This window comes from Lupinus angustifolius, chromosome LG20 (genome assembly GCF_001865875.1).
Source record: "Lupinus angustifolius cultivar Tanjil chromosome LG20, LupAngTanjil_v1.0, whole genome shotgun sequence".
Taxonomy (NCBI): domain Eukaryota; kingdom Viridiplantae; phylum Streptophyta; class Magnoliopsida; order Fabales; family Fabaceae; genus Lupinus; species Lupinus angustifolius.
This window is the reverse complement of record NC_032028.1, coordinates 5,673,165-5,686,397: the sequence shown is the minus strand read 5'-3', so window position 1 is coordinate 5,686,397 and position 13,233 is coordinate 5,673,165. Positions and strand designations below refer to the sequence as shown.

Genomic DNA, 13,233 nt, shown 5'->3' with positions numbered 1-13,233 from the left:
CACCTAGAGTGGGAAAAATGTCTGAAACCTTAAACTCACATTAGTCACATAGCGGGCACACAGACCCAACACCCAAGGCCCAAAGTTTGTTAAACTTCGGAATGATATCTTCTTCTTGGGAGCGGCACTCTGCAACTCATGCCAGAACAAAACCCAACATAAAATCAAGCTCCAGTGGTTTTCACCTTTCTAGGTAAGTCTTAAGTTACTGTTTTTGAGATTTGTTTTGGACTTTATTGTCTTGCATCGTGTTCTTTTTCTCGCCAAGTTCTATTATTTAGAGATAAAAGAGTGAAACTGCACCATTCGGGTGAGACTACATCAAAGTTGAATCTTAGTTCTGCAAATTAGGTTAGTGAAATCAAATGATTCGTACATTTCTCATTGCAAGATTAACTGCATCATCATTCACTCAGCGCAGCCGCACCCAAATCCAATTGGGTTCTCTGCTGCCATACAATGCTTTTATTTTCTTTAAGTCATTCACCTCAGGAACTTCTTTGAAATCTGAATCACAAACAAATCACCATAAATTTCACAACTTTACTGTTTCTTACCTCATCAATTCATGTGGGTTGTCTCCTGATTTGGCTCTCAAAATCTCCAAAAAGATTAAATTGAAAAACCAAGATGGGCCAGATGTTGTTCTTGATCTACTCAAGAATTACGGGTTCTCCGAAAAGCAGTTATCTATCTTGATCAAAAGATTACCCTCAGTGCTTTTAGCTGAACCTGACAAGACCCTTCTCCCAAAACTCAAGTTCTTTCAATCTATTGGGATGTCAGAAATTGACCTTCCCAGAATCATCATCGGAAACTGTTCACTATTAACACTAGGCTTGAAGAACAACATTATCCCTCGTTATAACATAATCAGGAGTCTCCTTCGCAGTGATGAGGAAGTAGTTTCAACTTTGAAGCATGGGCCGAGGTACTTTCACGGTTATGAGGTAATAAATGATTCAGTTCAGAACATAGAGGTTTTGAGACGGCTTGGCTTGCCTCAAGGTTCAATCTCTCTATTAGTAACCAATTTCCCTAGTGTAGTGTTTATGAAGCATTCAAGATTCAATGAGGCTGTCGAGGCAACGAAAGAAATGGGGTTTGATCCCATGAAAACAAATTTTGTTTTGGCACTTCAAGTACTTGCAAAGATGGATAAGGCAATGTGGAAAGCGAAATTAGAGGCTTTCCAGAGGTGGGGTTGGTCCAAAGATATTTGTCTTGTGGCTTTCAAAAAGTATCCCCAGTATATGATGATTGCAGAAAAGAAGATTATGAAAACACTGAGCTTCTTGGTAGAGAATATGGGTTGTTCCTTAGAAGACATTGCTAGATGCCCGGGGATTTTGAACCGCAACCTGGAGAAGACATTTATCCCTAGATGTGCAGTTGTTAAAGTTTTGAAGTCAAGCGGTTTGGTAAAGAATGATTTGCACATAGGTACCTTTATGATACTTTCTGAGAAAAAGTTTTTGGAGAAATATGTGACCCGATTTCAGAAAATTGTGCCTCTACTATTGGATGTGTATGAAGGTAAAAAAGTTGGCTTGATCATTTGAATATACTTTACATGGTTTTAAATTGCGGCTTTGGTGGTCTCTTCGACTGTACTGCGGAACACTTTTGCATCATTGTGTACATTGTGGTAAAAGCAACCTTAAGTGCAATTCGAAAACACACTTCAAACTTCAAATTTTTTTAGTTAGTTGTTCTTGATTGCAGAATTTGACTATTCATGTTAATTTTTTTGCTGGTAGTTTTAATAGTTCCAAATCCATGTTTATGTAACTAATGGCACTCTCAGGATACCTTCAATTTCAGTATGGAGGTTGTTTTGTTTGTTTTCCGTTAGCACTTACCAGGACACATTGAATTGATTCGTTTCTTTTATACAAGTATAATTTTATTATTTATTGTTCTTTAAATGCCTTTTGTGTGAGGTGATGAGTGTCAACAAAACAAAGTGAAAATTTTAGTAATCTCCAATGAAGAACTTCTGTTATAATGTTCTACAACTATTTCCATTAAGCCCTTTCAGCTGAAATTTTCACTTTGTTGTGTCTTAATGTTATAGCTATTTCATGTAGTAATAATATGTTGATGTTATTGATCTTGTTGTTTTAAAAGGAGGGTAAAAATGAAGAATGAAATACAATGGTTAGTAATAATGCAATGCTGATGACAATAAAACAAGTAATGGCAACACTGCAACATAATGTGTATATTCACTGTACTATACACTAGTCATCTTATGTTGATGACTGAACCTCATTTTTTATTTTTGGTACCAAGGTTTGACAAAAAAGTCTACGCCCAAATAATGACTCTCGAAGGCCTATATTGTACATGCTAATAAAATGAGGCTACTATTATTACACAAAAGAACCATGGATAACAATCACATAATAATTCAGCAAATAATGCTAAGTACAGTGCCACCAAGAACAAGTAATCTCTTTGTGTACTAGCTCCACATTACCATACCAGTGGACACCAACAACATAATTATCCAATTGAACCACCGAGGAAAGGTTGAGCTTGCTGAGGAAAATACATAAAACAGACATACCAAAGGTTAGCGAATGTTTGAGTCTGTGTCCGAATTAGTTTTTGAAGGGTTATAGAAGGATGAGAATGACTTGAAATACTCTTCTTTCTCATTTAAAGTTTATCTCGCAAACAAATCTTAATAATGAATGATGACAACTGTACTTAAGGTTATATATCATGGGTGATTTGTGGAGTCATTTACGAATTTAACATCAATAAGCAAGAAAAGTATATGAGTAGAGTCCAATCTCACCTTGATTAGTGCCACCACCAGTGCTACTGGTTGAATTTGAAACTTTAATTCCAAGTCTGGAACAATCAGATCCAAGAGTACCTTAATGATTACAAGTCCAAAAAAGAAAAAATCTTTTTATTCAGTATATCAATATTTTGTTATCATTTTTCAATACAAAAGATGGGCTTTGAATCCTTACATTCACTGTAACAAGGAAAAACGGAAATGTTGAGAAGATTATAGTAACTGGGGTTGCATTTACAACCATATGTATATGTCTTGTTCTTGGTGCATTCACCTACCCCACAGTACGCCCAGTAGCATGCTATTTTCATTATTGCATAACAAATTATTAGAAAAAGAGAAATCTATAATCAATACTAATGTTACCAGTTCTAAAATTTACATAATGTCGATGTATTTTTTATATTATTAATAGACAAGAATGTATCACTATGTACTTTATAATAATATAATACTTGAGTTGATCAAATATAAACTCTTAAGCTTAACTATAATAACCAATAAGTATTTATAATCATGAATAAGTAGCGTAGTACTTACGATCAAAAGCTGATAAATTGTGTGGAACATCCTTCTCTGGAACTGGAGGTGGCGCTGGCTGGCAACCATAGTCCAAGCTACCTACAGATAATAGAGCATGTTTTTATTAAGGTTTGATGTGTTATCTTTATAGACATCTCACAAGTGCATATCTTGTTTTCAAGTCATTAGTACTTATCTCCATTGTCCTCTGAAAACCGACCCAGAAGAATAACATAAATGAGGTATATATTCATACTTTCTAGCCTTAGAGACAAACCTTAAGTGGGTTGAGTTTGTATTTTACTTTTAGAAGATATAATGAGCAATTATGAGTATCAATTATATTATGATTATACCAACTTTGGTATTTGTCATGTAGGTGTGAAAATACCATCATGATGACGTTCATAAATACACAATTTATCTTCTAAAGTGCACATCTTATGTAAAAGTAGTGTTACTTACAATTAGGAATGACACATGGAAGAAAACTAGTAGCATATGTATCATTATCTTCATTTCGGGTTCTCTTCCAACCAGATTCACATTCACACAAGAAGTTTAATGGGTAACTTGTATTCACTACACAGCTTCCTTTTCCACATTCCACTTCATCACAAACTTTACCTGAACACCCCAATCAATAAGCCAAAGTTATTTAAGCTATTAAGTACTAATTTATTCTCATTTCATACATTAGATAGTTAGAGAAAATAGAAAGAGTTTGTTCTTTTTCTTTAAACAAAAAAATGGAAAGAGATGAGTTAAGCACCAAGAATATCATCAACAAGATCCCCTTTGGTAGTAAAAGGTAGCATCACCATGAGAATCATAGCCATAAGGCCCAACAACCTAGTGCAACCCATTGTGATAATGTGACTAATAGAATTGGAGGGTGTTTGATGGAATGAAGAGTTTGATATGTTCTTATAAATATTAAGAAGATGATATATGCTATAAAAACCGTGTTACACATTGGGTAGACTTTTGTATTAAAAAATGTGGCGAAGTCATCTACGGTATTATTTGTTTATCATCAGGATTGAAAAAACCAAACAAGGAAACTTGTCATTACAAGAACAAATACCATTAATAACAGAAAATGACCGCTTCTTTTATCACCAAATTTCTTCTCCTGCTGCCGCGGTTTCAAAGAAATTTATGTTGTTGTCATCTAGAAGAGTTAAAAGTATGCAAAGGCAGCTTTTTTATTCAAACTGTTTACGTGAGTGCCATGTATCGAGTTCGATATAAAGAATGTTTTATAAAACTAATATAAAAAAAGTAATAACTGAATGTCCAAGTAAACCATGTATTTGTATCCCTACTGCATTCTAGGTTTGTATGATTTTGTGTGTATGTCTATCAAATATTAGGACTCTAAATTCTTTGCAATCATTTTCCCAAATGATATGATATGCCCGTGAAATCTTATAATTCTTCAAATCATTGACTTTAAATCAAAGAAAAAAGGGTAACGTGCATAAAATTGAGGTGAAAGTTGAAGTCACATTTAGTGAGTCGTTTTGGAGCATACGTGTTCAACATTAACCTTCTAGATGCTAAGTTGAAGAAACCAATTAAATACAATGATTTCATCTTATTCTTCTTGTAATGTGATCTAGAGATATGAGAAAACAAATTTGCATAAATTTGAGAGTTATATGTACGATCGAATTAATCTTCAAGCGATCCAACGAAAGTTAACAATAAGATCATGAAGTTATCTAATGATGTTTATGACAATAAAGATGAAGAGTGCGTAGATATAAGTTTATTGCAGGCAATTGGAAACTATTTGATGGGAAGGAAGAGATATTAAGATTGATACATTTTACACTGAAAATAAGACAGTCAATATGGTTTAGTCAGAACAAAAGTCAAGTCCAAAAGTGAAGGTCTGATAAAGCTTCAGAAAAATAACAAGCCAAAGTAGATAGGCATACATTGATAGCCATAACTACAAATCAAAAGCCAAATCAATATATTCAAAAGGAAGAATGCAAATGATGCAAACCTTCTTTCTGGAAAACAGTCATCACAGCGTACAAAAACCAATCAGAACAAGTGTAATGAGAAAGAATAAAAGAAATTTCTGCAAAATATGCTTATTTATGTTATCTAAGATGAAAAAACATCACCGCTCAACCATATAAAATATGCGAAATTGTTTGAAGTGTGATCTATATAAAATACCCTCGTGATCACTCACATTTTAACAGAGAGCATAATTCATTGAATTTCTATTTGAAGCATCATTCAATTTACAGCTAGCATAAATAATACAAGGATAAAACTTGGATGACACCAGTGAAGTTTTTGGCTCTATTAGGAACAAAGATAGTTGCCAAAAGTACACCACTTGCTCAATTACTCCAAGTTGGGCAACATCTTGCATCTATTCATGACCAAAATTCTGGCATTGTTTTGCAGTAGTTTAGCTGATGTACAGTCTATTTAAGCAACAACAAAAGAAGACGAAGAAAAATATTCTAGTAGATAGGCTCAGGTCATGATAACAACCTTTGCTTTTCTTCCCTAGACGACAAAGACTATGAATCGGTGAAAGATCTATAATGACCACTATAAATTGCGAAACTGGTCAGGCAGAATGTAATCATGAGAATATCTGTTGTCTGCTTCATAAAAGAAAAGGGCAAATTAAAAGTGATAACCTACAAAAAATAATCTGCCTAAATGCTCCCGTGTGAAAATGACACACCAAACTCTGCAAATATGACTACATTACACATTGTAGCAGTTCACGGGGATTCTTCAGGGCTGAGAGTGTTCTCTTTGATGCTCTTACTCAACCAGATAGCAGTTTCCCTCGGGGAAACCTTTTCAGGCCCAAATGGTTTCAACAAAACCCCAAGTTCGTCATACCTTGCCTGCTGCAGCAATCTTGCACTAAATTCAAGCAACCCTTCCAAGGCTTCAGCCCTTTGTTGGTATGATGAAGTGTCAAACTGTCGGCGGCGCAAGTCCGAAGAGGTGTGGCTTAATGGACCTGCTGTTGCATTTTGATCAGAGGAACCACTTTTATCCTCATTGATTTCCTTTAACATGCTGCGCTTGATTCCCTGCCAAGCATCCGTAGAACTAGGTCTATTATATACCTGTACTGTGCATTTGTCTATTACAGTTGAATGATTGCCACCGGGTGGGTAGCCAGCAGAATCCTGTGCAGATGTTGGTGTTGTATTGAGGGAAAACAATGAATCTTCATTTGATGCTAATGGAAATTCAGCTATCTTATCAAAAATGGGAGAGTTGAATGAGATGTCTGGCGAAGACACATGGCTTAGCAAACCCATATTGGGCCGGCAGGAAGGCTGCTGCTGAGTACCACCCCTTGGCAGTGGAAATGATGCTCTGCTATTGGCATGAGCATATTTTGTGGTATTGCGTGAAACAGGAAGCTGCAATCACGAACTTAAGAAAGTCAGACATGTACAATTCTTTTTTGTATACAATAACTTCAATTGAGGTAGGACTGAGGACAAAATATCAAACAACAATCTCATGATAGAAATCTCTGATAAGTATATTATATGTAGAATATAACTTGTACAAATGACAAATACTTTGTCTTTATTGGTTTAATAAAACATTTGGATAGAGAGAATTTACAAGAGAATTTACAAGAAATTTATTACCTGAGAAATTATTTTATTATAAGCTTTCCTCTGCTGTATTTTATTAATATAAAAATGGTATGACACAGTTATTTGTCAGGGAAAATTGAAGTGCAAAAACTTGGCTAGGTTTCTGTAATGCAACATGTAAAGGATCCAACCAGTGGTTGATCGCAGTAAAAGTAGACTGTGGCCCTTTGAAGTTTGAACCTTAGCTTCATTATTAGGGGTTCAATCCCTGGAGCCACCATTTTGGAGAAGGTTTTACTTGACATCCACTCTGGAGAGAAATTGCATGAGCAATTGTGCAAAGACCAAAAACATTAACCTTGAAGGACCAGTTTTTAATATTTAAAAGTGGAAGAGAGATTTTTCTCATTTGGCTAACCTTAAGGAGATCAATATAATTACCCCATTGTTTATAACAGGTGCAAAATTGTCCATTCTAAAACCACCTATTGAACAAAGTTGACATGCTTAAGTTTGTTTCATGAGAAGCTAAGTTGCAAACATTCACACACATGCCCCCACCCCACCACACATAAAACAGGCCGAAGACTTACAGTTTGCGTTGCTGCTTTATGATTCTTAGAGGGTTCCATTACTTTCTTGTTGATGACAGAAACTTTAAATGGAGTCAGCCTTCGAGTATTAGCAAAACTAAAAGTTCTGGAAACAGACTTATGGATTGACTTCACTTCATGACTATCTCCAACACCTAATTCTGCTAACTGTTGATTTATATGATCTGGAATACAATCTATTTCAAGGGTAGAGCATACAGAATCATGATATGCTCCAGATACACTAGGATTTAGAGTCCGATCATTGCAGAAAGAATACTGCTTATCCTTATAAGTGGGAATTCGATCATCTTCTGGATCGACAAATCTAGTTTTCTTCCGGTAGTTGGATTCTGGCCAATGAACTGGTAATGTACTTCGCCTGGGGCTATTGATTTTGAGATGGACCTTACGAACATAGGGTTGAAGATATGGGTGCCCAAGCAGCTCTGCAGCCTACAGAGTACATTTCAGATGAGAAAACAGGTCCATGTGACAGATCAGATTTTTAAACTGGGTTAAGCACATAGCATGATATCTACTTAAAGTTACAACTATTGCTAAATTTAACATGTTAAATAGCAGCAGGTGATGAGCAAGAACATCTATGGAGTTAGAGACAAAGGACTTCGAAACTAAACAAGACATTCTATAAAAATATTATATTGCCCAAGGGTGACAAGAATCATTACTTTCAACTAGGAAGTGGCACAAGTAATCAGAAATAATACTCAGCAAACGTAAACGAGAGATTATTCAGTACACCCAGTGGAATAAAGTTTCCCTGACATTTATTGATGCAATGAAGCACTCAGTACTTTTATTTTGTACCATAAAAGATTTTTTTTCACTAAAGGATGATAAGCAGAACTTAAAATCACCATAAAATGTAATGTGAAATTTATTGTCAATTCAACTCATCTCCAACCAGGCAAACCAAAAAAGGTACTTGTCCTGTTATTTCAAGCTTGGCACACAGCCATAAGAATTGAGAAATCACAGTTTACTGAAGCAAATTGGAACAATGCAGGTTACTGGCGGGGCCATGACATCTCAAATCTATTTTTATTTAGAAATGTATGCTTGATACTCAGGAAAGGGTGTAAATGACTGTCTATCCCATTACAAAATCCATCAAAACACAGTAAATGAAGGTTCCTGACATTGCACACATTGCATTGAATTATTCTATGCTGGAGGAGAAATATACATACACTGGGTCTGAGCTCTGGATTTTTCCGCAACATGCTTTTAACAAGACTTCGACTGTCAAAAGGGGAAATAATATAACTAGATCGACCATCAATGATACAGTCCATAATAGTAATAAATAATTTATTACTATAAATTTACTAGAAGCCCCACTTTGAATTATCTTTAGCTACGCCTCAGACGCTGCCTTTGGTAAATTTTGGCACTAAGTTTGTGAAAATGCTAAATCTAAGAGTGTAAGACGTGGTCATGCAATTTGCACATGGCAGGATCAGCCAAATTATCTGCAGGATGAAAGAACAAGGACTTACAATGAACCAGAATATTTTGCTGGCAGAGGAGCCACTATGGACTTATTAATTTTGTTAATCAATGATCGTATATCCTGTTCATAGAAATTGAAGATGATTAGATAATGCCATGAATACAATAACCAACCCCACCAAAAGCTAAAGGTATCAGGTGAAAAGCTGAAGGCTCATTGATGATTTTATATTTAACACACCCCTCACACAATAGCCCTTTGGGCTTGAACCATAGACAATGCACCTACCTTGTGCTGAAGTTTAGCATTTTATTTAGACTAATGGGGTTGGAAATGATCGATCTCTTGACTATTTGATCATAGCGGCTCCGGTGCCATGTCATAAGTGGTCAAGAGACTATGATATGATGTCAAGAACCAACTCCCTCAGAAGTTTAAGCTTTGAGGTGAAAGCTTATAAATGGTTTTATATCTAACAAATATTTTAATAATCAAATTTGGAAGAAGATATGGAAACAATTTTTTTGTAAAGTTCAGAACATAACCAATAAAGATAGAAAGTAAATCAACAGGATGAGACTAGTCGTCATTACACAGAACACACACTTGTCCACACAGGGTAGGGTGACGATGGTGAAACTGATAAGGAAATGTTTGTCTTATTGGTAATAAACTGAAATTTGTTCATCCAACAGCGTATAGGAAATTATTAAATATGCTCCAAGATACAGACAAAGAAACTTTTAAATTAAAAAAGTAACTTACAAATGCTTTGAATGCTGCCTTATGTGAGGTCATTTCATATATACAACATCCTGTACAAAAAAACTCAGATCATTCCTATACACTAAACAAATAATAGAAAATTTATGAAGCAAAAGTAACCATGACATGAGTGCTTACCCAATGACCAAATATCTGATTTAGAACCATAAGGTATATCAGCAAGGAGCTCAGGGCACATGTAGGTGGGAGTTCCAACAACCTACGCCACAAAAGAATTGTTGATAATTATACGTAGAGTAGTCGTGTAAAAGTCAAAATCAGTAAGGTAAATTACATTCATAGACTACACATTTCTTACAGAGGAAGCAAGGTCATCACAAGTCAAAATTTTGGCCAGTCCAAAATCACCTGCTTTATCATTGATCACTTGTAAGAAAAAGTTCAACCATCTACGCCTTATCTAAAAGAACAGTAGAAAATCTTACCGAGGCGTATCTCATGATCTTTAGTCAAGAAGATATTTGAACACTGATCAAATCATGTGGTTTTCTCATTATTATGTACCTTGACAGAATTTAGATGTAAATAGAAATACAATTCTACATACAAAGAAAAGTCTGTTACTAACCTTGACATCACGATGAAGAATATGTTTCACGTGCAAGTAATCAAGTGCCATAAGAAGTTGAACAAGCCACTTACAAAGTTTCTGCAAACAAATTACCCTTTTTAGGTTTTAAATGCAAAAGTCCAAATGTTTCCTTTATTCTTGTCCAAATAAAAAGGGAATTATAGTTTCTTAAAAGAAAAAATTAATCAAAAACCTCCTCAGGAAACAGGACACCATTAGCTTTCTTTATAGCTTCTGCCCTGTGGTACATCAATAGTGTATTTTGAAAAACATTCATGCTCCAACATATCAAAGCTAAAAGAAAATAGAACCTTAAATTGGATGCCATAAAAAGTTAGAGAAATGAGACTTACATATCTCCACCCTCACAATAACCTATAATAATGCAGACATAGCAACCCTGAGAAGAAAGGAGGCAAAAAAGAACAAGGGTTGAGCTTTTTGAAGGATTATATGATACAACGCCCAAGAGGTTTAATAGCAATGTCACCAATCACAACAGATGCTTATCAGGGCAAAGCTTCTAGCAGAAGCTACTCTTGTAGTTAACTAAGGAGATGAAGGGAAATAAAAATTAAGCACAGTACCTTTTCTACCCACGAATCTTTATACTCCACAATAAATGGGTTTTGCAATTTAGAGATGAGCTCCATCTACATAAGCCACAAGAAATAAATGTTACAAAACTCCTGAACCCTGCCCATAAATAATTTTACACTGATATGTGTCAAAAAAGTTAAGTTTACTGCCTCATTTAAATATTGAGGTTCAAAACCAGTGTATAGACCCATTAGCAAATGAAATTCCTATAACACTAGAACAGAAACAAAATGCAGCAGCATGCGAAGGAGAAGCTTTTAGAAAACAGAAAATGACACAAGATAATCAGTTAATCCACTGGTTGAATTTGAATCACTGTTAAGAGACCAACCTCCTGGTGTGCTGATCTACGAGTGCGCTCGGTTTGGCGGGCAAGCCGAATCTTCTTCAGAACATACCTATACAATTCAAATTACAGAAGTTAAAAAGCATAGTTAAGAATACTCTAAATTACACTGACCTCTATCATGATTTGACTAAATTACACTCCTCATCCCTTGTTTTAAAAGGTACACTCACCTCCCTTGAGGTTGAAACAGGAAGGATACCGAATGTAATTACATACATTGACATTTAAAGTATGCTGGAGCAGAGGCAAACCAAGAAAATGAAAAAGGTAAGGTAGGTTCCATGCTTACTTTATCTTCTCATGCTTATGTCTCACAAGAAGAGCAGAACCGAAAGCACCTTTTCCAATTTGCTCAAGTACTTCATACTGCTCCATCTCATCAATTAGTAAGATAATTCCCTCTCCTGGTTACTAAACAAGTCAAGCATGTTAAATCCTTACAAAAAATTAGGTAAGTGACCATAAACCGTACTTAAAAGTTAAAACCACAACCATTGTAATTCAAATAAGTCACTAAGAATGAAGATTAGATTAGCAGCAAAGTCACTCAAGAATTGGCATATGCTTGCAATATTTAAGACTAAGTTAACCTTTTCTCTTTCCTTTCTCAAGGTAGAAGTAGAAAAGGCAAAGGGACTACTCTGAAATAAGTTAATGTTTCATCTCGAAACCAATCGGCAACAAGAGGAGTAATGCAACAAGTATTTAAATTATTCCCCAGACAATATGATAGACTATGTGAGACTTACTTTCCAACCTATCACATTATATTAAATATGGAAGGTGAATAATGAGTGCGCCAGTTACTTGATAAATAGGTTCTACCACAAAACTATTAATATCATTCCATATAGTGATGAGAAATGTATTCAAAACTAGAAATAAAAATTGCATATTATGTGCATTGGAAACGGTTACTCCGTTCAACTATAATAGTCATTGCAAGGTTCAAATTATGCTAAGCTACTCGAAGCAGTAACAATTAAAGTAGAGATTACTAACTATGCTTTGCTTATGTACTTAATAAGTTAAGCAGTAACAGAAAACTGTAGCAGGAAAAAGCGTTATACAAAGAAACAATAACATAAACGGAGAGAAAATGAAAAATTCGAAGCAGAAAAAGAATAAAAAATTGAAACACGTTGAGAAGTAAAAGGAAAAAGAGAATGTACCTGTGTTTAAGAAGAAGCTGAACGGATCCAAGAGATTGAAAATGTAGAAAGAAGATAGGAAAAGAGAATATGAGTTACAAGGTGGAGAATGCGAAGTTGAATGTAGGAAGATGATTGCAAAACGACACTGTTGTTAAGGAAGAAGTTGCAGAAGAATCTCTTTCGCCATTGTCATTCAGTGTAGTAAAGAGAAATACTTTGCAATATTTTATTAGTGTAGTTGGGAGAGATTTATGATTTTTCTGAAGAGGGAGAAATGAGAGTGACCAAGTAGATGGGAAAATATATTGGATAAAGCTTATAAGTTTTCATAAATTACTTAGCTTCAAAATAAGTTATGAATTTATGATATTTTATAATGTATTTAAGGTAGTTTAGACTTAAGTTAAATTTAACAGCATTTGACTCCCTTATAAAATTTTAATTAACTAATAAGGTGGGTTGTCTCACACTCGATAGACAGTCTTCACTACTGTAAGCTTTATTGGGTTTTGTTTCAAGTTTAATTATTTGTTCACTCTAATGTTAAAGATGGTGATAGTTTCATAGTTTATATCATAACTATTTTGCTCCAAAGTGAACTTATATGTGCTTTTAAATGTTTAGTAATAGGGATTAGGATAAAATCTTAACAATATATTAAAATTTAGATATAAGGTAAATTTTTAGGTAGGAATTAAATAATTGTTATGTGTAAAGTCCCAATGACTGAATGTGGAAGGCAGATCCGTCTTTAAATGTTA

At 34.8% G+C, this 13,233-nt stretch overlaps 3 protein-coding genes across 5 annotated transcripts; 1 reads left to right on the top strand and 2 right to left on the bottom strand.

Moving 5' to 3' along the window:
* Positions 366-1,562, top strand: LOC109335425. Its single transcript, XM_019571560.1, has one exon. The coding sequence runs from the start codon at positions 366-368 to the stop codon at positions 1,560-1,562; it is 1,197 nt and encodes a 398-aa protein (XP_019427105.1).
* On the bottom strand, positions 2,162-4,252 carry LOC109336666. Its single transcript, XM_019573402.1, has 6 exons — positions 4,107-4,252; positions 3,800-3,961; positions 3,353-3,433; positions 2,988-3,113; positions 2,807-2,887; positions 2,162-2,544 (listed from the first exon to the last, which is right to left on the bottom strand). Exons 1-6 carry the CDS (start codon positions 4,198-4,200, stop codon positions 2,468-2,470), a joined length of 621 nt encoding a protein of 206 aa, XP_019428947.1. The 5' UTR covers positions 4,201-4,252; the 3' UTR covers positions 2,162-2,467.
* Positions 5,734-12,712, bottom strand: LOC109336793 (serine/threonine-protein kinase Nek2-like). 3 transcript variants are annotated; one of them, XM_019573615.1, is made up of 15 exons: positions 12,491-12,712; positions 11,608-11,722; positions 11,301-11,367; positions 10,957-11,022; positions 10,723-10,769; positions 10,563-10,608; positions 10,367-10,447; positions 10,224-10,266; positions 10,097-10,146; positions 9,916-9,997; positions 9,778-9,827; positions 9,059-9,132; positions 8,750-8,801; positions 7,536-7,991; positions 5,734-6,756 (listed from the first exon to the last, which is right to left on the bottom strand). In XM_019573615.1, the coding sequence occupies exons 2-15, from the start codon at positions 11,691-11,693 to the stop codon at positions 6,097-6,099; spliced, it is 1,860 nt and encodes a 619-aa protein (XP_019429160.1). In that variant the 5' UTR covers positions 11,694-11,722; positions 12,491-12,712; the 3' UTR covers positions 5,734-6,096. The 3 variants fall into 3 exon arrangements, with proteins under 3 accessions (XP_019429160.1, XP_019429159.1, XP_019429161.1); XM_019573614.1 differs by having other exon boundaries at positions 11,608-11,729; positions 12,491-12,711; XM_019573616.1 differs by lacking the exon at positions 12,491-12,712 and adding an exon at positions 11,909-12,054 and having other exon boundaries at positions 11,608-11,729.

Bases quoted from the DNA above. Each gene is read 5' to 3' on its own strand.
- LOC109336666 (XM_019573402.1), bottom strand. From the start codon at position 4,200: ATGGGTTGCACTAGGTTGTTGGGCCTTATGGCTATGATTCTCATGGTG. The intron at 3,434-3,799 runs GTAAGTAACACT...TATTATCTGTAG, and splicing joins TCCATGTGTCATTCCTAATT to GTAGCTTGGACTATGGTTGC. The intron at 2,888-2,987 runs GTAAGGATTCAA...GTAATCATTAAG, and splicing joins TTTTCCTTGTTACAGTGAAT to GTACTCTTGGATCTGATTGT.
- LOC109336793 (XM_019573615.1), bottom strand. From the start codon at position 11,693: ATGGAGCAGTATGAAGTACTTGAGCAAATTGGAAAAGGTGCTTTCGGT. The intron at 10,147-10,223 runs GTAAGATTTTCT...ATGATAAAGCAG, and splicing joins AGATCATGAGATACGCCTCG to GTGATTTTGGACTGGCCAAA. The intron at 6,757-7,535 runs GTAAGTCTTCGG...TCGTGATTGCAG, and splicing joins ATAAAGCAGCAACGCAAACT to CTTCCTGTTTCACGCAATAC.
- LOC109335425 (XM_019571560.1), top strand. From the start codon at position 366: ATGATTCGTACATTTCTCATTGCAAGATTAACTGCATCATCATTCACT.